At 33.3% G+C, this 27,505-nt stretch overlaps 1 protein-coding gene across 1 annotated transcript in view; it reads right to left on the reverse strand.

The window, feature by feature from the left end:
- The window catches only part of LOC148955288 (uncharacterized), a 106,793-nt gene extending 79,792 nt beyond the window's left edge, over positions 1–27,001 (reverse strand). The window contains exons 1-3 of the mRNA XM_089101324.1: positions 26,890–27,001; positions 25,120–25,274; positions 5,455–5,650 (exon numbers count right to left, since the gene is read on the reverse strand). Of these exons, the coding sequence (XP_088957450.1) occupies positions 5,455–5,650; positions 25,120–25,274; positions 26,890–26,938 (400 nt within the window). The 5' untranslated portion in view covers positions 26,939–27,001. The remainder of the gene's footprint in view (positions 1–5,454; positions 5,651–25,119; positions 25,275–26,889) is intronic.
- Between the last annotated feature and the right edge of the window lie 504 nt (positions 27,002–27,505).

Here is a 27,505-nt window from a genome sequence, read left to right on the forward strand (position 1 = left end):
AATAGCAGGAACTAAAGTTTTCAAAGAATTCCTCGAAGATTTTTATTAATTCTTTCATAATGTTGAATAGAGCGTATTAAATTTGAATTTTTTGAGAATTTTTAAAAAGTAACATCCAAACCCAAAGCAGCAAGAAATGGAAGTTTTAGTGGCTTTTCCAAGATTTTGTAAGTCCTTCTGTAATTTCAAATATAGCGTACTAAATATATGTGTTTTTGTAATTTTTGCGAACTAACCACCAAGTAACAAAAAGGAAAAAATTGCAAACAAAAGTGATCCGTTTATCTGGCCTCCCCCAGGCCATTCAGCGTGTCCCCAGGTGGCGATAGGGGAACGCTCTACAGATATGTAGGGTATCTCCATAGGAGGCACGGCCAAAAGGGGAAACTTGTCCCTGGAGGTCTATAGTAGAAACTGGGGCGCGCTTGCTTGGGGTCATAAATATAAGCGGAGGAAGAAGAAGGCCCCTAAAAGGTACACTCAAAAGGACCCACTGGTTTGTCCGAAAGTCCCATGAATTGCAAACCTTCTCCCAGTAATGGGTTAAATTGCATGGTGATGCAGAACACCATCGCGGGAAGATCCTCTATAGGAGGACAACTGTGGCAGGGTGTAAGATCCAGATCTATGGACAACGGCTTCTGCAAAGGGTTGCCTCGACCTTTTCGGGGTACTTGCAAGACTGGGGACCTTGCGGTCAACTCTATTCCCACTTGAGGAGTGGCGCCACTCGAGGAAATTACAGCCTAGTAAACGACACAGCATTCGCACGGGATTCTGACTAGTGGACAATTCTTCTGGGATTGGTATGTTTTGATGGGCGTCTTTGGGCTGAAAAACCTCTTCCTAGCTAATTCATCTATTATGGGTTGCCTCCCCGTAGTAGCATAATATTTGTAGGCATGAATATGTAATGAGTTGGAGGTAATAGGCTTGAAATTGTCTGTGCAGGATTTCGACTCTTGTTGATAGAAGAGCATCACCAAGTGCTGAAAACCAAGTTTTGACCAAGATGGGCCCAGGATTGCACAAAGCCTCCATTGATGGAGGTCCAAGGGACTTCTTGCTGTCCGGTCCTAAGCCGGCTCAAGCACTTCGGTGTAGACTTGAGAAGATATGTGATCCCCGTCCTGCACTGGTATCCGGGATCATTGCTTTTCCTGAGGCGAAACAAATTTCAATGATTTAAAGAACATGAAAATTGGAACTTGGAATGTTACGACCTTAAAAAATGACTGTCGTATTGACATTTTGACTGACGAGCTCAGACGATTTGAACTGGATTTATTAGGAGTTTCAGAAACACATATCCCAGGGTTAGGAAGCATGAAATTAGGTGATATAGAATTTGTTTACTCAGGCAGGAAGGATGGGGTACATAGACAGGGAGTAGGGCTCCTGATGAATAAGGAAGCTGCTAAGTCTTGTTTAGGCTGGGAAGGTATTAATAATAGAATACTAATTGGTAATTTTATGACTAGAAAGTTCAAGGTATCAGTTATAGTACTATACGCCCTTGTAGAACCGACTGATGGAGATTGGAAGAATAGGAAGATAAGTCTGCAAACCAAGATTAGAATCTTAGAAGCTATAGTGATGACAGTGGTCAAATATGGCTCTGAAGCATGGACGCTCCGAAAAGCGGATGCAGATTTGCTAGATGTTTTCCTGAGAAATAGCTTAAGGATTGTTCTGGGTACCCGGCTGACTGACCGTATTTCAAACAATAGGCTATACGAAAAATGTGGTTCAATACCGCTTTCTAGGTCTATAATGCAAGAAAGGGTGAGGTGGTTGGGGAACGTTGTGTTGATGAAGGAGGACAGAGTGCCTAAGTGTTTTCTCGTTGGTCAACAGTCTTTATCTACACGGACAGCAGGTTGTTCTCATCAAGAATTGAAAGACGTCATAAAGACAGATTTGTCGGGAATGGGAACTTCGATGGTAGGTGTAAAAATGAAGGTATTGAATAGATCGGGGTAGAGGAGGAGTATACATAGCTGTGTTGGCCTCAGGTGGATTGGTGCTGCGGTGAGTTGTTAGTAGTAGTAGTAGTTATAAATTCTTCCAAGATTTTTTACCAATTCTTCCATAATTTTGTAGACAGTGCAGTATACTTGCGTGTTTTTGGTATTCTCAAGAAGTAACCAGCAAGCTATCAACAGCAAAAGATGCAAGTTTTAATGAATTCTTCTCATTTTTTTTAATTCTTCCATAATACCGTGTATTACCTACTAAAATTGCAGGTTTTGGTGATTTTAAAAAGTAATCTACAAGCCTCCAACAGCAAGAAGCATAACTTTAGTGAATTTTCTAAGATTTGTACAAGTTCTTCCATAGTTAGGTATATAGCATACTGAATTTGTGTGTTTTAAAGGCTCTTAAGAAGTAACCTATAAGCACCCACTAGTAAGAAATGTTAGTTTTAAATGAATTTCCAAGATTCTTATCATTTCTTCCATAATTTCGTATAAATCGTACTTAATATTGGGTAGGGCTTAGTGCAGTGGCAAACTCCGCGTTCTTTACAATTTTTTGGAATTCTATTTACAGTGGAGGTTCAACATGAAGAAGCTGATTAGAGCACAGCTGGAAAATACGGGTCTGTTTTGGGGTTATTGGAAAGACAAGTTATTCTTAATAATTAAAAAAGAAAAGTAATAGTTGTGATTAAAGAGTAAAAGAAGCGTATAAAACTGCATTAGAACTTTTGCTAAGATAAGCTACTACATACTAAAAATTGAGTTGAAAGGAAACTAAAATTTCAATATTATTTGAAAATAATATTAGTGGGGGGGGGGTCAAAGAAAAAGCACGGATAAGATTTCTTAGGGATTTCGGAAGAATAAGCTCGGGAGCATTTTTATGTGTGTTAAGAGTCTTGGGAGGTTAGCTATCAAACAGTTCGTGGTAAAGATCTGTAAGGAGCGACCCGCCTCAATAGTAACCAAAACTCTAAAAACCGGCATTTGGATACCAATAGATACATCAATAGAATCATATTTTTATGCTGATTTCAAATATATAAGTTTCTTCAAGTTCAGTCTTACCCATCAAAAGTTACGCACCTGAGAAAATTTGCCTTATTTTCGAAAAAAGGGAGAAACAACCCCTAAAAGTTACAGAACTTTAATGAAAATAACACCATCAGATTCAGTTTATCAGAGAATCCTACAATAGAAGTTTCAAGCTCCTATCTGCAGAAATGTGGAATTTTGTATTTTTTGCCAGAAGGAAGATCACGGATGCGTGTTAATTTGTTTTTTTGTTTGTTTTTTTTTTTTATTCCCCCAGGGGTGATCGTATCGATCCAGTAGTCCAAGAATATCGTAAGAGGGTTCATCTGAACGGATATTAAAGTTCTAGTGCCCTTTTTAAATGACCGAAAATTTTGGAGGCCAACTAGGCCCCCTCCCACGCTCATTTTTCCCCTGAAGTCACCCAATCAAAATTTTGAGATAGCCATTTTGTTCAGCATAGTCGAAAATCTAATAACTATGTATTTAAGGATGACTCAATCCCCCAGAGTTCCCGCGGGAAGGGCTGCAAGTTGTGAACTTTGCCCATTGTTTACATATAGTATTGTTTAATGGGAAGCATACAGACGTGTTAGTAGGGATTTTTTTATGGTGGGGGGGGGGGTCGCAAGAGGGGGTTACGGGGGAGGATCTTTCCATAGAGGATAATTCTTTGGGGTTAAGGGACATTTCTATGAAGGGGGCGCCGGAACTCCCAGTATTATTTAAAAAACAATCAGAAATTAAAGTAAAAAACAAGTTTTTTCAACTGAAAGTAAGGAGCAACATTAAAACTTAAAACGAACAGAAATAATTAGGTATATGAGGGTGTTCAGCCCCTACTCAATACCTCGCTATTTAAGCTAAAGTTTATTTAGTACTTTCAAAAGAGCTATCTATTCTACGTAACCGGCCTTTTTGATTCAAGGGTTTGTGACCCGAACAAAATTCAAACTTTAGCGTAAAGCGCGAGGTATTGACTAGGGGTAAACTCCCGAATTTACGTAATAAAAACATACAAATATAAAAGTTCGTTACGTAAGTTAATTCGGAAGTTAAGTTAAAACAAAATTTCGAGAAAGCCATTTAGCTAAAACAAGTAAAATTAAAATACAAGTTCCATTCTGATTATTCATGGTCGGTGAGCCAAAATAAAAGGTCCATTAATTCAAAAACGTTCAGAAATTAAATAAAAAAACAGGTTTTATTTAACTGAAAGTAAGGAGCGACATTAAAACTTAAAACGAACAAAAATTGTTCCGTTTATGAAAGGGGCTGTCCCCTCCTCAACGCCTCGCACTTTACGCTAAACTTTGACTCTGTCACACAAATTTATTTTTTAAAACAATAAAAAACTTTAGCGAAAAGAGCGAGGCGTAGAGGAGGGGACAGCCCCTTTCATATACGGAATAATTTCTGTTCGTTTTAAGTTTTAACGTCGCTCCTTACTTTCAGTAAAAAAAACTTGTTTTTTTATTTAATCACTTGAAAACAGTTAAAATAAAACAAAATTTTATATTAGGTGAATAAAATATTGAGATGAGTCTGGTTAGCTATGTCAGCCTTCTTAGTAGAATTAATTATAAACAGTATTTAGCCTTTTCGGTGGAATGAGTTTTAACTATCGGGCACTTTACGAACGGTCTTCTTATCTGTGGCATCCTTCTTAGTGGGACAGGGTGTAATCAGGGCCGTAGTTTTACACTTCACAAATTATTTGACTTTATTTATGCTCATCTTTAGTTCAATGTAGCTCAGTTTTTTTTTTTTTTTTTTTTGTAGACCTGGTTTTCTTTGATCATTGAGCCCACTTTGCTATTTACTTAGGCAGCGCTATTGTTCTGCCTACGATATACCTTTTCATTTATTTTGAGCAGTGAGGGTGGCTTAACAGAGGTTATTTTTTCTACTGGTTAAAAATTTCCCTCGTCTGATTTCTTAACAAATTTCATATATTTTTTTTCTTTGTATTCTTCGTTTTTATCGAACGCCATATATAGCCAGTGGGGCCTTAGAATAACACTTCTTCCTAATTAAACTAACTAGTTTTCTTGACATTCATTTCCAAACCTATACTGGAAACATGAACCCTCGGAAGCCCCGATTTTTTTTATGTTCATCTAGTCCGCTCAAACTATCTCCAAAATCTAAGTAGAGGAACCTACGTTAAGGAGCCTTTTCTCCAGGACAATGCCCATTAAAATAACGATATTAACGGGAATAGTGCAAAATTTTCTAGTATATTTAAATAAAGATTTCAAAAAACTATTAACTGCACAAAATCCAAGAGAGGGTTTTTTCCGACAGCTTCGTCCTTCAAATGGAATACCATTTAAAAATTTATCGAATACCCTAGCCATTTAACAACTATTAATGTGAACAATGAGATAATTTCAAGACTAGAGTAGCCTATAGAGTTTCTTTATTGATGACTTACCTCTAACATAGATATAAATACGAGTCATTTCATCATCTTCATTTAAGCATGTAATATATCCTGTATCCAAGTAAGTTGTATTTAGAATTTTTACGGTGGAAACGTGCGTATAATCGCTTGGATAGTCGATGCCTTCATTGTGGTAAGAGTCAATTATCAGCCGGTTGTCAATATCATTGCTAACTTCATCAGGATGCTTAAAAATAAGCAGCAAGCTTTATACCATAGATAAGTCATTTCTAGCAAAAATGGAAGCCAAGTGTATAAACAACAAAAACAACAATATCCTAAAATTTAGTGATGCTGTGCCCTGCTATACCGTTAACTGTTTATTCTTCTTTGCTACTTTTCGGTGCCTCTGAATGGCAAACTTAGTAGGCTGCTACCCTGATTTTATATCTGTCAGTATTGGCCTGGGTACCAAGATTGCAATTCTAGTGAGAACCGTTTTTTGTATTTGCATACACAAGACTATTTTAAATATTAAGTTACCCTTGGCTCCTCCTCCAATAAACGGAAATGACAAGGAGCTGAGACAAACATTACGCTGTGATGGTATTTTTCTATTAAACTCTATAGCCTACTTAGCAAATAACTGCCCTCTTCCCTCCCCTAGTCTAGGGGCAAGACAAAATGAGTGATACCACTTAATGTTGCTCAATGAATAAAAACCAAATTATTGCTACAAAATTTCAATCCAATTCAAATTTTGTGTAGATTAGCCGAGGAACACAAAGAATTAACAATATTACCTATCCACAAAAATACAGTTGTATCGCAAAAATGGAAAAGAAACAAGAAAGAAGAACTCGAATTTACCTGTATTACTCTTGGAAACCTGCAGAAAGCCAGGCAACTTTTGAGCAATTCCAGAAGTAATTCAACATAGCTGGTGATTCATAATCGAAGAACTAAGTGAAGAATTTGATTGAGAAAATCGGCAAAAATTAGATTTATAAGAGACTTAAAGCGTAAAAAAGAACACAACCAATGCATAACTCAATCTTGACCCAAGACAGAAGCACAACCACACAAAGTAACGACACTATAGCAGAAATTTACAGGATTTTATTGGGGAGCTTAAGAGCATCAGTCATACAATCTAGATTTACTTTCAACAATCGATTTGTGCATACTTTGGTCACTTAAAGAAAAACTAGTCATTGACAACTACCTTCGTAATGGAAGTTTCTGTACTCATGGTATAAGGAAACTAGAAAATCATATGCGAAGTGGCACGAAAAAAGAAAGGCCATCCTCATAAATAGAGGGAATATAAATACACCTTTCAAATACATGTTTGGCAACAGTCGAGTTATTCCAATGTTTAAACAAAACCGTACATTGAAGGTTGTACTTGATGATTTTATGTCCTTTAACCACCTGGTGAGGGTTGTGGTTCCAAGAGGTCGCATCTTCAGTCCCTTTTTTTTCTCTGCGGAGAACAGTGACAAGGAAGGAAGTCTAGCGAGCTTTCCGCCCCAACTTTTCGACAACATTACATCTTATGTAGCCCTCGCAAAGAGTAGAGATCTAATTGACGCTTTCCTAACCTTTTAATAAGATCCACTTGGGATTCAGAACGGATATGGTGCATGGGGTGTTCAGCTCAATTGTGGCAGGAAAAAAGACTTATCTCAAAGTTTCGACGTATTGTCAATGAATTTCTTCTAAAACTACATCCCCAATCGTCAGTAGAAATGCCTTATTGACTCGTGACCCCACACCATATATGGGCATAGAGTCCCTAGGGAGAAAGATTGCGTAATCGGTCAATGACCTCTTTTTCCAAGGTCGATTTATTTGTTGTTTCTATGTGTAATAACTCTGGGACGAAGGTTGCACATGCGCATTGAATTCTAACGGGAACAATGTTATTGATCTAGGACTCGAGGGGGAAGTGAATTTCCGAGAACTTGATTACGTAATCGAAGAGGATCTGGATTTCCGAGAACTTGATTGCGTAATTGAGGGGGAAGTGAATTTCCAAGAACTTGATTGCGTAATCGAAGAGGAAGTGGATTTCCGAGAACTTGATTGCGTAATCGAAGGGGAAGTGGATTTCCGAGAACTTGATCTAGGACTCGAGGGGGAAGTGAATTTCCGAGAAATTAATTTACATAATCGGCGGGGGAATTATTGATTCACGAAGGGGAATTAAGAAACAAACATGGCTTCTTTGATCTTTAGGCTAACCTAACCTGAGAAATTGATTTACATAATCGCTAGGGGAATATATTGATTCACGAAGGAGAATTAAGAAACAAACATGGCTTCTTTGATCTTTAGGCTAACCTAACCTGAGAAATTGATTTACATAATCGCTAGGGGAATGTATTGATTCACGAAGGGGGAATTAAGAAACATTATGGCTTTCTTTATTCTTAGGTCTGAGGGATAAACGTTCCTTAGGTCAGAGAGAAAAATTAATATTCTATTTTTAAATAGGGCTTCATCGATCTTTACTGTCAGGAATTAGAAATAACATCACTTGTTATCTTGAAATTATGCGGGAGTCTAAAGAGATTGAAATTCTATTTTTAAATACAGCTTCACTGAGCTTTAAGTCGGAGAGATAAATTGATATTCTAACGAAACCTTAATAGTGTAGCTAGGAAATTTATGAGATGAAGAGATAAACGTAGGAAAGGGTTTCCTAGAAATTTCAAATGCGTCAGCGCAGAGATGCCAAAAACAAAAGGAATACGCTGAAGTTACGATTAGGGATTATTTGGGCGAAACCGTTTTAGGGAATTATTTCGGCGAAACAGTTAGAGACATTTTAAAAGATGATTTAAAAGATGATTATAGAAGAGGATTTGAGGGTGAAACTCTGTGGTCGTCATAATACACAAGTTCCATTTGCACAGTGTTGTGAGGTCCCCTACCACAACCCCAAAGAGTCTTCATACCCCACCCCAACCCCGAAGGGTCCTCATACCCCACCCCAACCCCGAGGGAAGCCCCCCGGTCCTCAAAGGTCCACCGGGCTCCCAAAGGGCCACCCGGACCTCAAGGGTCCCCCAGACTCCCAAAGGACCCCCCAGGCCCCAAAGGCCCCCTCCCCCCCCTTGGCCCCCAAAGGGCCCCCTCCCTCTCCCTCCCTCTCCTCCCCCCTCCTCACCTTCCCCTCCCGCACCCCTCCTCCCCCTCCCCTCCTCCCCCTCCCCTCTTCCCCCTCCCCTCCCCTTCCCTCCCCCATTTTTTAATATTTTTTTAAACCTTTAGTTTGGGATGAGTAGTTTGCTATTTTTGACTTTTCTGAGCTAGGTTTCTTAGCCTTTAATAGGTGTGTGTTGTCAGAAAATTATGATTTGGGATATGTAAATTATTATTTTTGAATTTTCTGAGCTAGATTTATTAGCCATTCATAGGTGTTTGTTGTCTGAAACCTATAGTTTGGAATGAGTAGTTTGCTTTTGGACTTTTCAGAGCTGGATTTCTTAGCCCTTCGTAGGTGTGTGTTGACTGAAACTTATGATTTGGGATATGTAAATTACTAATTCGGGCTTTTCTAAGCTAGATTTCTTAGTCTTTCGTTGGTGTGTGTTGTCTGAAACCTATGATTTGGGATTTGTAGTTTTGCTTTTTGGACTTTTCAGAGCTAGGATTCTTAGTCCCTCATAGGTGTTTGTTGTCTGAAACCTATAGTTTGGGATGAGTATTTTGCTATTTCAGGCTTTTCTGAGCTAAGGTTTCTTAGTATTTCGTAGGTGTGTGTTGTCTGAAACTTATGACTTGAGGTGTCTAATTTGCTATTTCAGGCCTTTCTGTGCTAAGGTTTCATAGTATTTCGTAGGTGAATGTTGTCTGAAACTTATGATTTGGGATATATAAATTACTATTTCGGGCTTTTCTAAGTTAGATTTCTTAGTCTTTCGTTGGTGTTTGTTGACTGAAACCTATGATTTGGGATATAATGTTCTTAGTCTTTCGTTGTTGTGTGTTGTCTGAAGCCTATGATTTGTGATTTGTAGTTTGCTTTTTGGACTTTTCAGAGCTAGGATTCATAGTCCCTCATAGTTGTTTGTTGTCTGAAACCTATAGTTTGGGATGAGTAGTTTGCTATTTCAGGCTTTTCTGAGCTAAGGTTTCTTAGTATTTCTTAGGTGTGTATTGTCTGAAACTTATGATTTGAGGTGTGTAATTTGCTATTTCAGGCTTTTCTGAGCTAAGGTTTCATAGTATTTCGTAGGTGAATGTTGTCTGAAACTTATGATTTGGGATATGTAAATTACTATTTCGGGCTTTTCTAAGCTAGATTTCTTAGTCTTTCGTTGATGTGTGTTGTCTGAAACCAATGATTTGGGATGGGTGGGTTGCTATTTTTGACTTTTCTGAGCTGGATTTCTTAGCCTTTCCTAGGTATGTGTTGTCTGAAACCTATGATTTGGGAAATGGTTAATTTGCTATTTTTGACTTTTCTGAGCTAGGGTTTTTAGCCTTTCATAGGTGTGTGCTGTCAGAAAACTATGATTTGGGATTTGTAGTTTGCTTTTTAGACTTTTCAGAGCTAGGATTCTTAGTCCCTCATAGGTGTTTGTTGTCTGAAACCTATAGTTTGGGATGAATAGTTTGCTATTTCAGGCTTTTCTGAGCTAAGGTTTCTTAGTATTTCATAGGTGTGTGTTGTCTGAAACTTATGAATTGAGGTATGCAATTTGCTATTTTCGACTTTCCATAACCAGATTTCTTAGTCTTTCGTAGGTGTGTGGTGTCTGAAACCTATGATTTGGGATGTGTGGGTTGCTATTTTTTGACTTTTCTGACCTGGATTTCTTAGCCTTTCGTAGGTGTGTGTTGACTGAAACCTATGATTTGGGGCTCAATTTTTCATAGAAGATAGAAAAGTTCATGATCTCTTCTGAATTTTACCAAAGAACAGAATTCAGTTCTAATTTCTCCACAGAAAACAAAAATCTTCCACTTCAGTTCTTTATTTCACAAAGACATAAAGAAATTTAAAGTTCAATTCTAATTTTTTCGGTGGAAGATAGAAAAAGTAATACCATACTTATGAATATTTTCACGGAAGAGAAAAAGTTCTAGTCCAATTTAAAATTTTCTCAATGAAGTGAAGAAAAGTTCAAGTTCTCTACTGAATTTTACCAAAGAACACAATTCAATTCTAATTTCTCCAGAGAAAATAAAATCTTCCACTTAAGTTCTTTATTTCACAAAGACATAAAGAAATTTAAAGTTCAATTCTAAAGTTTTCGGTGGAAGATAGAAAAAGTAATGCCATACTTGTGAATATTTTCACGGAAGATAAAAAGTTCTAGTTCAAGTTAAAATTTTCTCAACGAAGTCAAGGAAAGTTCAAGTTCTCTTCTGAATTTTCTCAATGAAAAAGAAATTAGTCATTGATCATTTCTATTTTTCCAAATAATATAAAAATTTTCCACTTTAGTTCAGATCTGTCTCGAAGAGATGAAAAATTTAAAATACTATTCCAAATTTTTCACAGAAGATAAAAAAGTTCAAGTTCTCTTCGGAATTTTACCAAAGAACACAATTCAATTCTAATTTCTCCAGAGAAAACAAAAATATTCCACTTCAGTTCTTTATTTCACAAAGACATAAAGAAATTTAGAGTTCAATTCTAAATTTTTCGGTGGAAGATAGAAAAAGTAATACCATACTTGTGAATATTTTCACGGAAGATAAAAAGTTCTAGTTCAATTTTAAATTTTCTCAACGAAGTGAAGAAAAGTTCAAGTTCTCTACTGAATTTTACCAAAGAACACAATTCAATTCTAATTTCACCAGAGAAAATCAAAATCTTCCACTTAAGTTCTATATTTCACAAAGACATAAAGAAATTTAAAGTTCAATTCTAAATTTTTCGGTGGAAACAAGAAAAAGTAATACCATACTTGTGAATATTTTCCCGGAAGATAAAAAGTTCTAGTTAAATTTAAAATTTTCTCAACGAAGTGAAGAAAAATTCAAGTTCTCTTCTGAATTTTAGCAAAGAACACAATTCAATTCTAATTTCACCAGAGAAAATAAAAATCTTCCACTTCAGTTCTATATTTCACAATGACATAAAGAAATTTAAAGTTCAATTCTAAATTTTTCGGTGGAAGATAGAAAAAGTAATACCATACCTGTGAATATTTTCTCGAAGAGATGAAAAATTTAAAATACTGTTCCAAATTTTTCACAGAAGATAAAAAAGTTCAAGTTCTCTACGGAATTTTACCAAAGAACACAATTCAATTCTAATTTCTCCAGAGAAAATAAAAATCTTCCACTTAAGTTCTTTATTTCACAAAGACATAAAAAATTTAAAGTTCAATTCTAAATTTTTCGGTGGAAGATAGAAAAAGTAATACCATACTTGTGAATATTTTCACGGAAGATAAAAAGTTCTAATTCAATTTACAATTTTCTCAACGATGTGAAGAAAAGTTCAAGTTCTCTTCTGAATTTTACTAAAGAACACGATTAAATTGTAATTTCAGCAGAGAAAATAAAAATCTTCCACTTCAGTTCATTATTTCACAAGGACATAAAGAAATCTAAAGTTCAATTCTAAATTTTCGGTGGAAGATAGAAAAAGTAATACCATACTTGTGAATATTTTCACGGAAGATAAAAAGTTCTAGTTCAATTTAAAATTTTCACAACGAAGTGAAGAAAAGTTCAAGTTCTCTTCTGAACTTTACCAAAGAACACACTTCAATTCTAATTTCTCCAGAGAAAATACAAATCTTTCACTTCAGTTTTAAGTTCCACGATGAAATAAAAAAATTTAAAGTTCTATTCTAAATTTTTAGATGAAAGATAGAAAAAGTAATACTATGATTGTGATTATTTTCCATGAAGATCAAAAGTTGCACTTTATTTATAATTTTTCTTAAATTCAGTTCTGATTTTTCTAAAGAGATAAAAAATTTAAAGTTCTGTTCCAAATTTTTCATAGAAGACAGAAAAAGTTATACATTGATTGTGAATATTCAACATGAAGATAAGGAACTCCACTTTTATTCAGAGCTTTCTCGAAAAAGTGCAAAATTTTCAAGTTCTCTTCTGAATTTTCTTAAAGAAGAGAAAAAGTTAGCTCAATTCTGAATTTTACCAATGAAAATGAAAAAACCTTCCACTTCAGTTCATAATTACTCAAAGACATAAAAAATTTAAAGTTCAGTTCTAAATTTTTCTGTTGAAGATAGGAAAAGTTATACTATGATTGTGATTATTTTCCAGTGAAGATAAAAAGTTTCACTTTAATTCTAATTTTCTTAAATTCAGTTCCGATTTTTTGCAAAGAGATGAAAAATTTAAATTTCCGTTCCAAATTTTTCATAGAAGATAGAAAAAGTTATACATTGATTTTGAATCTTCGACATGAAGATAAGGTGCATCACTTTAATTCTGAGTTTTCTTGAAGAAGTGCAAAATGTTCATGTTCTCTTCTGAATTTTCTTAAAGAAGTGAAAAAAGTTAGCTCAATTCTGAATTTTACTAATGAAAATGAAAAAACTTTCCACTTCAGTTCATAATTTCTCAAAGACATAAAAAATTTAAAGTTCAGTTCTAAATTTTTCTGTAGAAGATAGGAAAAGTTATACTATGATTGTGATTATTTTCCAGTGAAGATAAAAAGTTTCACTTTAATTCTAATTTCTTAAATTCAGTTCCAATTTTTTGCAAAGAGATGAAAAATTTAAAATTCTGTTCCAAACTTTTCATAGAAGATAGAAAAAGTTATACATTGATTTTGAATCTTCGACATGAAGATAAGGTGCATCACTTTAATTCTGAGTTTTCTCGAAGAAGTGCAAAATGTTCAAGTTCTCTTCTGAATTTTCTTAAAGAAAATAAAAAAGTTAGCTCAATTCTGAATTTTACCAATGAAAATGAAAAAAGCTTCCACTTCAGTTCTTAATTTCTCAAAGACATAAAAAATTCAAAGTTCTCTTCTAATTTTTCCAAGAAAATAAAAAGTTCCACTTCAGTTCTGGTTTTTCTCAAAGAGATGAAAAATTTAAAGTTCTGTTCTAATTTTAAATTAAATTTTAGCTCCTTTGTCTTATGGATTTAACCCTCAAATTTTTAAATTAGAAAATGAGTGACTCGTTCTAGTATTAAAGGCAATCGTTCAAACTCTTTCATCTAACCTCCAAAACAATAGGTTAGGTTAGGTATAAATAAATATTAATAAATAAATATAAACATTTCTACATGTTTAAGTTAGGTTAGGTTAGGTTAACTTATCATGAGCGCTCATGATAAGTTAACCTAACCTTTTCTGGCGAGTATGGTTAGGTTAGGTTAAGCTAGATTAAGTACGCTTCACTTAGGTTAGCTTAGGTTAGGTGAGAGACAGGCGAAATGTTAGGTTTATGTTTTGGTTAGTTTTGTTTATATTAAGCTTGTTTTGGTTATGTTTGGTTTGGATTGTTTCGCATACTTACGCGCGCGTCCGTAGGATAACCTAGCCTAACCTAACTTAACGTAACCTAACTTAATCTAACCTAACCTAACCTAATCATACACATAACTTTTTGCCTGTCTCTCACCTAACCTAAGCTAACCTAAGTGAAGCGTACTTAATCTAGCCTAACCTAACCTAACCATACTCGCCAGAAAAGTTTAGGTTAACTTAACATTAGCGCTGATGATAATCTACCCTAACCTAACCTAACTTAAACATGTAGAAATGTTTCTATTTATTTATTAATATTTATTTATACCTAACCTAACCTATTGTTTTGGAGGTTAGATGAACGAGTTTGAACGATTATCTTTAATAATAGAACGAGACACTCATTTTTTAATTTAAAAATTTGAGGGATAAATCCATAAGACAAAGGAGCTAAAATTTAATTTAAAAGTATAATAGAACTTTAAATTTTTCACCTCTTTGAGAAAAAAACCAGAACTGATGTGGAACCTTTTTTATTTTCTTGGAAAAATTAGAAGAGAACTTTGAATGTTTTATGTCTTTGAAAAATTAAGAACTGAAGTGGAAGCTTTTTTCATTTTCATTGGTAAAATTCAGAATTGAGCTAACTTTTTTATCTTTTTTAAGAAAATTCAGAAGAGAACTTGAACATTTTGCACTTCTTCGAGAAAACTCAGAATTCAAGTGATGCACCTTATCTTCGTGTCGAAGATCCAATATCAATTTATATATTTTTCTATCTTCTATGAAAAATTTGAAAGAGAAATTTAAATTTGTCACCTGAGTTCAAAAAATTGGAATAGAATTTAAGAAAATTAGAATTAAAGTGAAACTTTTCATATTCATTGTAAAATAATCGCAATAATTGTGTAACTTTTCCTATCTTCTATAGACAAATTAGAAATGAACTTTAATTTTCTAATGTCTTTGAGATATTATGAACTGAAGTGGAAGGTTTTATCATTTTCATTGGTAAAATTCAGAATTGAGCTAACTTTTTTCACTTCTTTAAGAAAATTCAGAAGAGAACTTGAACATTTTGCACTTCTTCGAGAAAACTCAGAATTGAAGTGATGCACCTTATCTTCATGTCGAAGATTCAAAATCAATGTAGAACTTTTTCTATCTTCTATGAAAAATTTGGAACAGCACTTTAAATTTTTCATCTCTTTGCAAAAAATCGGAACTGAATATAAGAAAATTAGAATTAAAGTGAAACTTTTTATCTTCACTGGAAAATAATCACAATCCTATAATAGCTTTCCCTATCTTCTAAAGAAAAATTTAGAGCTGAACTTTAAATTTTTTATGTCTTTGAGATCTTGTGAATAAACATGGAAGGTTTTTTCATTCTCAGTCAAAAACTTCAGACTTGTGCTCAATTTTTTCACGTACTGAAGAATATTCAGAAGAGAAATTGAAAATTTTTCACTTCTTTGAGAGAGATCAGAATTAAAGTTGAGTTCCTTATCTTCATGTCGAATATTCACAATCAATGTATAACTTTTTCAATCTTCTATGAAAAATTTCGAACAGAACTTTAAATTTTTCATCTCTTTGAGAAAAATCTGAACTGAATTTAAGAAAAATTATAAATAAAGTGAAACTTTTGATCTTCATGGAAAATAATCACAATCATAGTATTACTTTTTCTATCTTTCATCTAAAAATTTTGAATAGAACTTTAAATTTCTTTATTTCATTGTGGAACTTAAAACTGAAGTGAAAGATTTGTATTTTCTCTGGAGAAATTAGAATTGAAGTGTGTTCTTCGGTAAAGTTCAGAAGAGAACTTGAACTTTTGTTCACTTCGTTGAGAAAATTTTAAATTGAACTAGAACTTTTTATCTTCCGTGAAAATATTCACAAGTATGGTATTACTTTTTCTATCTTCCACCGAAAATTTAGAATTGAACTTTAAATTTCTTTATGTCCTTGTGAAATAATGAACTGAAGTGGAAGATTTTTATTTTCTCTGGTGAAATTAGAATTGAATTAGTGTTCTTTAGTAAAATTCAGAAGAGAACTTGAACTTTTCTTCAGTTCGTTGAGAAAATTGTAAATTGAACTAGAACTTTTTATCTTCCGGGAAAATATTCACAAGTATGGTATTACTTTTTCTATCTTCCACCGAAAAATTTAGAATTGAACTTTAAATTTTTTATGTCTTTGTGAAATAAAGAACTTAAGTGGAAGATTTTTATTTTCTCTGGAGAAATTAGAATTGAATTGTGTTCTTTGGTAAAATTCCGAAGAGAAATTGAACTTTTTTATCTTCTGTGAAAAATTGGGAACAGTATTTTAAATTTTTAATCTCTTCGAGAAAATATTCACATGTATGTTATTACTTTTTATATCTTCCACCGAGAAATTTAGAATTCAACTCAAAATTTCTTTGTGTCTTTGTGAAATATAGAACTGTAGTATAAGATTTTTATTGTCTTTCGCGTATTTAGAATAGAATTGTTTTCTTTGGTGATATTCAGAAGAGAACTTGAATTTTTCCTCACTTCATTGAGAAAATTTTAAATTGAACAAGAAATTTTCATCTTCTGGGAAAATATTCACAAGCATGGTATTACTTTTTCTTGTTTCCACCGAAAAATTTAGAATTGAACTTTAACTTTGTATCTTCCGTGAAAATATTCACAAGTATGGTATTACTTTTTTCTCTGGTTTTTTTTTTTGTTTTCTCTGGAGAAATTAGAATTGAATTATGTTCTTTGGTAAAATTCCGAAGAGAACTTGAACTTTTTTATCTTCTGTGAAAAATTTGGAACAGTATTTTAAATTTTTCATCTCTTCGAGAAAATATTCACAAGTATGGTATTACTTTTTCTATCTTCCACCGAAAAATTTAGAATTGACCTTTAAATTTCTTTATGTCTTTGTGAAATAAAGAACTTAAGTGGAAGATTTTTATTTTCTCTGGTGAAATTAGAATTGAATTGTGTTCTTTGGTAAAATTCAGAAGAGAACTTGAATTCTTCTTCACTTCGTTGAGAAAATTTTGAATTGAACTAGAACTTTTTACCGTCCGTGAAAATATTCACAAGTATGGTATTACTTTTTCTATCTTCCACCGAAAAATTTAGAATTGAACTCTAAATTTCTTTATGTCTTTGTAGAATAAAGAACTTAAGTGGAAGTTTTTTGTTTTCTCTGGAGAAATTAGAATTGAATTGTGTTCTTTGGTAAAATTCAGTAGAGAACTTGAACTTTTCTTCACTTCGTTGAGAAAATTTTAAATTGAACTAGAACTTTTTATCTTCCGTGAAAATATTCACTAGTATGGTGTTACTTTTTCTATCTTCCACAGAAAAATTTAGAATTGAACACTAAATTTCTTTATGTCATTGTGAAATAAAGAACTGAAGTGGAAGATTTTTATTTTCTCTGGTGAAATTAGAATTGAATTGTGTTCTTTGGTAGAATTCAGAAAAGAACTTGAATTCTTCTTCACTTCGTTGAGAAAATTTTAAATGTAACTAGAACTTTGTCTCGTCCGTGAAAATATTCACACGTATAGTATTACTTTTTCTAACTTCCACTGAAAAATTTAGAAATGAACTATAAATTTATTTATGTCTTTGTGAAATAAAGAACTTAGGTGGAAGATTTTAATTTTCTCTAGATAAATTAGAATTGAATTGTGTTCTCTTGTAAAATTCAGTAGAGAACTTGAACTTTCCTTCACTTTGTTGAGAAAATTTAAAATTGAACTAGAACTTTTTATCTTCCGTGAAAATATTCACAAGTATGGTATTACTTTTTCTATCTACCACCGAAAAATTTAGAATTAAACTTTAAATTTCTTTATGTCTTTATGAAATATAGAACTGAAGTGGAAGATTTTTGTTTTCTCTGGATAAATGAGAATTGAATTTTGTTCTTTAGTGAAATTCAGAATAGAACTTGAAGTTTTCTTCACTTAGTTGAGAAAACTGTAAATTGAACTAGAACTTTTCATTTTCCGTGACAATATTCACAAGTAGGGTATTAATTTTTCTTGTTTCCACCGAAAAATTTTGAATTGAACTTTAAATTTCTTAGTCTTTGTGAAATATAGAACTTAAGTGGAAGATTTTGATTTTCTCTGGTGAAATTAGAATTGAATTGTGTTCTTTGGTAAAATTCAGAAGAGAACTAGAATTTTTCTTCATTTCGTTGAGAAAATTTTAAATTGAACTAGAACTTTTTATCTTCCGGGAAAATAATCACAAGTATGGTATTACTTTTTCTATCTTCCATTGAAAAATTTAGAATTTAACTCTAAACTTCTATATGTCTTTGTGAAATAAAGAACTGAAGTGGAAGATTTTTGTTTTCTCTGGAGAAATTAGAATTGAATTGTGTTCTTTGGTAAAATTCCGAAGAGAACTTGAACTTTTTTATCTTCTGTGAAAAATTTGGAACAGTATTTTAAATTTTTCATCTCTTCGAGAAAATATTCACAAGTATGGTATTACTTTTTCTATCTTCCACCGAAAAATTTAGAATTGAACTTTAAATTTCTTTATGTCTTTGTGAAATAAAGAACTTAAGTGGAAGATTTTTATTTTCTCTGGTGAAATTAGAATTGAATTGTGTTCTTTGGTAAAATTCAGAAGATAACTTGAATTATTCTTCACTTCGTTGAGAAAATTTTGAATTGAACTAGAACTTTTTATCTTCCGGTAAAATATTCACAAGAATGGAATTACTTTTTCTATCTTCCACCGAAAAATTTAGAATTGAACTCTAAATTTCCTTATGTCTTTGTAGAATAAAGAACTTAAGTGGAAGATTTTTGTTTTCTCTAGAGAAATTAGAATTGAATTGTGTTCTTTGGTAAAATTCAGTAGAGAACTTGAACTTTTCTTCACTTCGTTGAGAAAATTTTAAATTGAACTAGAACTTTTTATCTTCCGGGAAAATAATCACAAGTATGGTATTACTTTTTCTATCTTCCACCGAAAGCTTTAGAATTGAACTATAAATTTCTTTATGTCATTGTGAAATAAAGAACTGAAGTGGAAGATTTTTATTTTCTCTGGTGAACTTAGAATTGAATTGTGTTCTTTGGTAGAATTCAGAAGAGAACTTGAATTCTTCTTCACTTCGTTGAGAAAATTTTAAATCGAACTAAAACTTTTTATCTTCCGGGAAAATATTCACAAGTATGGTATTACTTTTTCTATCTTCCTCTGAAAAATTTAGAATTGAACTATAAATTTCTTTATGTCTTTGTAAAATAAAGAACTTAAGTGAAAGATTTTTATTTTATCTGGATAAATTAGAATTGAATTGTGTTCTTTGGTAAAATTCAGTAGAGAACTTGAACTTTTCTTCACTTCGTTGAGACAATTTTAAATTGAACTAGAACTTTTTATCTTCCGTGAAAATATTCACAAGTATGGTATTACTTTTTCTATCTTCCACCGAAAAAATTTAGAATTGAACTCTAAATTTCTTTATGTCTATGTAAAATAAAGAACTGAAGTGGAAAATTTTTGTTTTCTCTGGAGAAATTAGAATTGAATTGTGTCTTTGGTAAAATTCCGAAGAGAACTTGAACTTTTCTTCACTTCATTGAGAAAATTTTAAATTGGAATAGAACTTTTTATCTTCCGTGAAAACATTCATAAGTATGGTATTACTTTTTCTATCTTCCACCGAAAAATTTAGAATTGAACTTTAAATTTCTTTATGTCTTTGTGAAATAAAGAACTGAAGTGGAAGATTTTTGTTTTCTCTGGAGAAATTAAAACTGAATTCTGTTCTTTGTTAAAATTCAGAAGAGATCATGAACTTTTCTATCTTTTATGAAAAATTGAGCCCCAAATCATAGGTTTCAGTCAACACACACCTACGAAAGGCTAAGAAATCCAGCTTAGAAAAGTCAAAAATAGCAACCCACACATCCCAAATCATAGGTTTCAGACACCACACACCTACGAAAGACTAAGAAATCTGGTTATGAAAAGTCGGAAATAGCAAATTGCATACCTCAAGTCATAAGTTTCAGATAACACACACCTATGAAATACTAAGAAACCTTAGCTCAGAAAAGCCTGAAATGGAAAATTAGACACCACAAATCAAAAGTTTAAGACAACACACACCTACGAAATACTATGAAACCTTAGCTCAGAAAAGCCTGTAATAGCAAAATACTCATCCCAAACTATAGGTTTCAGATGACAGACAACAATGAGGGACTATGAATCCTAGCTATGAAAAATCCAAAAAGTAAACTACAAATCCCAAATCATAGGCTTCAGACAACACACACCAAAGAAAGACTAAGAACCTTATATCCCAAATCATAGGTTTCAGTCAACACACACCAACGAAAGACTAAGAAATCTAACTAAGAAAAGCCCGAAATAGTAATTTACATATCCCAAATCATAAGTTTCAGACAACATTCATCTACGAAATACTATGAAACCTTAGCTCAGAAAGGCCTGAAATAGCAAATTAGACACCTCAAGTCATAAGTTTCAGACAACACACACCTACGAAATACTAAGAAACCTTAGCTCAGAAAAGCCGGAAATAGCAAACTACTCATCCCGAACTATAGGTTTCAGACAACAAACACCTATGAGGGACTAAGAATCCTAGCTCTGAAAAGTCCAATAAGCAAAACTACACATCCCAAATCATAGGTTTCAGACAACACACACCAACGAAAGACTAAGAAATCTAGCTTAGAAAAGCCCGAAATAGTAATTTACATATCCCAAATCATAAGTTTCAGACAACAAACACCTACGAAAGGCTAAGAAATCCAGCTCTGAAAAGTCCAAAAGCAAACTACTCATCCCAAACTATAGGTTTCAGACAACAAACACCTGTGAAAGGCTAAGAAATCTAGCTCAGAAAAGTCAAAAACAGTAATTGACATATCCCAAATCATAAGTTTCTGACATCACACCTATGAAAGGCTATGAAACCTAGCTCAGAAAAGTCAAAAATAGCAAACTACTCATCCCAAACTATAGGTTTCAAAAAATATTAAAAAATGGGGGAGGGAAGGGGAGGGGAGGGTGAAGAGGGGAGGGGGAGAAGGGGAGGGGGAGAAGGGGTGGGGGAGGGGAAGGTGAGGAGGGGGAGGAGAGGGAGGGAGAGGGAGGGGGCCCTTTGGGGGCCAAGGGGGGAGGGGGCCTTTGGGGCCTGGGGGTCCTTTGGGGGTCTGGGGGACCCTTGAGGTCCGGGTGGCCCTTTGAGAGCCCGGTGGACCTTTGAGGACCGGGGAGCTTCCCTCGGGGTTGGGGTGGGGTATGAGGACCCTTCGGGGTTGGGGTGGGGTATGAGGACTCTTTGGGGTTGTGGTAGGGGACCTCACAACACTGTGCAAATGGAACTTGTGTATTATGACGACCACAGAGTTTCACCCTCAAATCCTCTTCTAAAATCATCTTTTAAATCATCTTTTAAAATGTCTCTAACTGTTTCGCCGAAATAAATCCCTAAAACGGTTTCGCCCAAATAATCCCTAATCGTAACTTCAGCGTATTCCTTTTGTTTTTGGCATCTCTGCGCTGACGCATTTCAAATTTCTAGGAAACCCTTTCCTACGTTAATCTCTTCATCTCATAAATTTTCCTAGCTACACTATTAAGGTTTCGTTAGAAAATCAATTTATCTCTCCGACTTCAAGCTCAGTGAAGCCGTATTTAAAAATAGAATTTCTATCTCTTTAGACTCCCGCATAATTCCAAGATAACAAGTGATGTTATTTCTAATTCCTGACAGAAAAGATCAATGAAGCCCTATTTAAAAATAAAATATTAATTTTTCTCTCTGACCTAAAGAACGTTTATCCCTCAGACCTAAGATTAAAGAAAGCCATAATGTTTCTTAATTCCCCCTTCGTGAATCAATAAATTCCCCTAGAGATTATGTAAATAAATTTTTCAGGTTAGGTTAGCCTAAAGATCAAAGAAGCCATGTTTGTTTCTTAATTCACCTTCGTGAATCAATATATTCCCCTAGCGATTATGTAAATCAATTTCTCAGGTTAGGTTAGCCTAAAGATCAAAGAAGCCATGTTTGTTTCTTAATTCCCCTTCGTGAATCAATAATTCCCCCGCCGATTATGTAAATTAATTTCTCGGAAATTCACTTCCCCCTCGAGTCCTAGATCAAGTTCTCGGAAATCCACTTCCCCTTCGATTACGCAATCAAGTTCTCGGAAATCCACTTCCTCTTCGATTACGCAATCAAGTTCTCGGAAATTCACTTCCCCCTCGATTACGCAATCAAGTTCTCGGAAATCCACTTCCTCTTCGATTACGTAATCAAAATCTCGGAAATTCACTTCCCCCTCGAGTCCTAGATCAATAACATTGTTCCCGTTAGAATTCAATGATCATGCGCAACCTTCGCCCCGGAGTTATTACACATAGAAACATCAAATAAATCGACCTTGGAAAAAGAGGTCATTGACCGATTACGCAATCTTTCTCCCTAGGGACTCTATGCCCATATATGGTGTGGGGTCACGAGTCAATAAGGCATTTCTACTATCGTCTTTTTCAGGACTTTCGTGATGCAAGTGTTTTCAAAGGGGATAATATGAACTCTTAAGCTCAGATATTGCTCTATGTACTAAGTATATGTACTAAGTACTTCATAGAATGAAGTACTTGATACACCACTTTGCTGATGATGGGGTGTTTTTTTTACAAACACTTGGCATTCGTAAGAAACTATGCCACTGATTTCAAGTCAATGCTATTTTTCATTAATTTCGTCCTTCAAATGAATATTTTCAATATTTTAACCAACTCTATTTATTTAGTAATATAGACTTGACAGCTAGTAAGAGAATATAAGTTCGAGATTTGTATGAAAATGGATAAAGTTGAACGTAAAGCAAGGACTGTATGTTTTTCTCTTGAAGAAAGAAAAAGAATGGCGACACAAAATTAGAACTAAGCCAAATCTGTCTAGACACTTCACCGACTTGGCTTGGACAGAGTCCAAGTTAAGCACGACAGGACTTGGACAGAGCCCAATGATTCTGCATTGTCTCTTAGAGCAAATTAAATAAATAAAAAAATAGTTATTGTATTTTTCGACCATGCTGAACAAAATGGCTATCTCAAAATTTTGATCGGGTGACTTTTGGGGGAAATATGAGCGTGAGAGGAGCCTAGTTTCCCTCCGTTTTTTTTGGTCCCTTGAAAAGGGCACTAGAACTTTTAATTTCTATTCGAATGATCCCTCCCGCAAAATTCTAGGACCACTGGGCCAGTACGATCACCCCTGGGGGAAAAAAGTAATAAACACGCATCTGTGATCTTTCTTCTGGCAAAAAATACAAAATTCCACATTTTTGCAGATAGGGGCTTGAAACTTCTATAGTACGGTTCTCTGATACGCTGAATCTGACGGTGTGATTTTCATGAAAGCTCTATGACTTTTAGGGGGTGTTTTCCCTTTTCTCGAAAATAAGGTAAATTTTCTCTGGCAGTTAACTTTTGATGGATGAGACTAAACTTGATGAAACTTATATATTTGAAATCAGCATAAAACTTCTTTTGATGTATCTATTGGTATCAAAATTCCGTTTTTTAGAGTTTCGGTTACTATTGACCCGGGTCGCTCCTTACTTACAGTTGGTTGCCACGAACTGTTTGATTAAAAGTGAAACAGCCAAATTTAAATATACCGCAATTTTGATAAAGCATGTTCATGTCGTTCAAATGAGGGTACCTTAGAAATTATCAAGTGAAGCATGACTAGTTAAGAAATAATAGTTGATAGAACATGCAGGAAATTACGGAGATTATGGGCAATTTGATCAAGAGAAACTACAGAATTTCAACGGGTCATCCAGATATGAGAAGCCCTTAAGCAAGATAGATACCATGATTACTAAAAATTGCTCAAAATATACTCGAGAGACAATTTCAATAGGGTAGTGACAATGTTAAATGACGGATTTATTAAGTCAATTCATAACTGTCGAGGAAAGAATAATACATTATAGTACATCAGAGACCAAAGTCAAATTTTAGAAAAAGACTGTTCATGTTGGATTGGTATAAGGAGGGCCAACGGTAAACTTATCGATACAACAAGATGATGGTCGCAGTTTTTAGAGATAAATGAGGCATAATTCCCATTAATTACATAGAAAAGAGAACAAGTTAACAGTGAACATCATTCAAACCAACTGAAGCATTTCGACAAAATCTTCAAGGGAAAAAGTCTTGAAAGAGGGGAGGGAGTTTGAATAAATATCTTACTTACACTAAGAAAATACTAATTAGAGTCTTCCCCAAATGCTAGCACATAGTTTACTTAAAACCAAGAATCAAGACCAAGAAAAAAGTTTTCTTTTTTTTATAAAGACCATGTATGGGTGCATATGAATGTCGTCACTATGGCAAAATATCATTAAAAATCGTACATCGTACATTAAAAAGAACGTCTATTTTGAAGGGACGTATGGCTTTCATTTCCATAAGAAATAAGGAAAATAAAAAAAAAACGGATTAAGAGTATTAGGCTCAAAAGAATATTTTGTTGAAATATCTAATGACTTTACCCGAAAAATATTCTTTCTTACCGATGCTAGGCATTGATCATACGACCATTGTAGCACTATATGCTAATCTGAAACCTCTTTCCTGTAGGAGTTTTTTCATCAAAGACATATGTTGCTTCCTTCAGCAAAAGTTCAAAAGCCCACAACCTTCATCATAAGCCAATATTAGCTACGCATGACAAAATCTCAGTCTACGATCGAACAAAATCTTTTGCAAGGTAGCCTTGAGGTTGTACTTTACTAAAAGCACTGGGTTCAAACCCCACCTCCCAAAAAAATTCTGAATTTCTTATGAATTGTCCTATAGTTTGTTTCCTTTTAAGTATAGTTCGTTGTTGTTTTGTTTGTATTTTTTGGAATTTGTTCCTGAATATGTGCCAGCCGTTGATGTTCACCCATACGCAGATTGGGAGCAAATCTTTTTTTAAACCAATTCGTGGACACGTTTAAATCGTATACAATGAAAAGTGTCCTATGATAGCGGGTAACATTTCTTCTTCTTTTACCCATTTTACCACCAAATGTTCCCATTACATTGCAACATCTGGGACAAAAAATGTTTACGCAGAAGTTCCATCTTACTAGCACTCTTACATGCGCAATTTGCAGCTTACTATCGATTTGGGAACTTGTACTTTACCATCGTTAATTAGCTAAAAAAAAAAAAAGACTCGTGGTGTAACAAAAATCAAAACAGAAAGCTCACACTATACGAATGGGTCGAATATTCCCACGACAGATACTGGTCTCCAATGCACGTGATTGAAACGTCCTCTCCAGCCTGGACAATTATCTCATCAGTATTTGGCAAGATTCTCAATAAAGAATTCCGCTGATGTTGAGTTGGTCTGGAGAAACCACCTAAAACACAATTTTCATCATCTATATATATATATATATATATATATATATATATATATATATATATATATATATATATATATATATATATATATATATATATATATATATATATATATATATATATATATATATATATATATATATATATATATATATATATATATATATATATATATATATATATATATATATATATATATATATATATATATATATATATATATATATATATATATATATATATATATATATATATATATATATATATATATATATATATATATATATATATATATATATATATATATATATATATATATATATATATATATATATATATATATATATATATATATATATATATATATATATATATATATATATATATATATATATACAACCAACTAAACGCAATAAATTTTTTTTCAGGTTGAATATTGAACAATAGACATTCGAATTTCACATTAAATTTTAAATTTAAATTGTATTCCAATGTTGTAGTCCTTAACCGGAAAAGATTAAAATACTACGAGTTCTCATAAAATTAACGCGTAATAGAATTATTTCAATTAAAAACGAACAAAAATTAATTATAAGAAGAATCTTAAGAAAAAGTAATGAAAAATCGAAAGATGAATATTTCAGCTTAAAATGAGCAGAAACAAAGTCGCACAATATATTTTATTTTAAATTGTAAGCAAATTTTTTAGTTATTAAGCAGAAAAGAGAAAATAGTATAAATATTACATAATCAAAGCGCAATAAAAGGTATGTCAATAAAAAATGGATAGGAATTAATTTTTAAGAACCTTTGTTCCAAAAGAAAGTTGTTCAATAAAAAGTAAAGAGCGGTATTCAAGTGTGATAACTAAAACTACCAGAAATAAAGTTGCATAATAAGTCATACCTCAAACGAAGAAATCTTACAATGGAGGAATAAACTAAACCTAACACGAACTAAAATAACAGTGATTAATATAGAAACAAAGCTTAAAAACAGAAAGTACCACAAATAATAGTCGTTACCGTTCCCAAAATTCCCTCAAAGCTAGCATCCTTTGCGTTTAAGTGAAACAAAATATATTTTAAACAGTTGTTTTTTTAATTATCTCATTGAAAAATTAAAACAACTCTAACTTCCAGAAGTTATTTTTTTATGTCATCGTATTTGAATCGGTCAATTTAATTTTATTAGTCTACCATACGATAAATTTTTTACTACAGTTTTTGTTGCTTAAAATTGAATAATATTGTAATTGTTCGATGTTGTTGATGTCAAAACAAAAAAAAACATACACAGTTCAAAATACATACCGCTTTCACCAAGTGCCAAATGACAATCTAGTCTTTAGAGTGTTTGACAAGGTGGTGACCCCACTCTTATTTAGTTCGTTTTAAATTGATATTATTATTCATTGTAATTTCTATTCGTTTTATATTTTATTTATTCATTTATAAAAAGTTCTTTTCGTTTTATATTTGCCTTTTTAATCCTCTGTTTCTGCTCGTTTTTGGTTTTAAAACTGCTCTTTACTTCTCTTGGAAAACATTTTTAATCGGATTTGAATTAGTTAGAATTTTTTTCTGAAAAATAAGAAATATATATATTTACCATGTAAGCAACATCCAAATACGAGACTGATTGCCAAGCCATTAAACATCTTATCAGTTGCATATGTAAAAAGAAACTATTAAGAAGCCAGACGTGCTGAGACGGCAGGAAGTTAGCATATCTTACATGTATGACGTTTATTCCACAATATGGTCTCTAAGTTTGACACCAACGTCTAAGATCAACCATAAGATACAAATAATTCACAAGCTGTAGAGAAAGTCTAATGCTCTAAAAACACAGCTTTTGTTCAACTTGGCAGTAGCATGGGTGCCCATAAGGGGGGGGGCTCATCCCCCTCCCTGGCCGAATGACGGTGTTATATATTTGTATTAATTAAAAAAAAACTTTCCACAGAATAAGTTTTCAAAGAAAAGTAAAGACCTCTATTAAGCCAAAAATGGGCTGAAATAAAGTCAAATAATCTTCCAATCTTAAAACTGTCACAAATCATTGGCAGCGCGATAGCGCTGCCTAAGTAAAGAACGATGTGGGTGCAATGTATTATTTATTTTTCTTTCTTCTTCTCCATACCCGGGCACTTCGTATCGAAGGAGTTGTCGTAGAAACTTCGAAAAGGGCTCATTCAATTGGAAATTGGAGTTGCTAGTGCCCT

Source organism: Artemia sp. Qi Xiang Cuo, chromosome 2, assembly GCF_049724085.1.
Source record: "Artemia sp. Qi Xiang Cuo chromosome 2, ASM4972408v1, whole genome shotgun sequence".
Lineage (NCBI taxonomy): Eukaryota > Metazoa > Arthropoda > Branchiopoda > Anostraca > Artemiidae > Artemia > Artemia sp. Qi Xiang Cuo.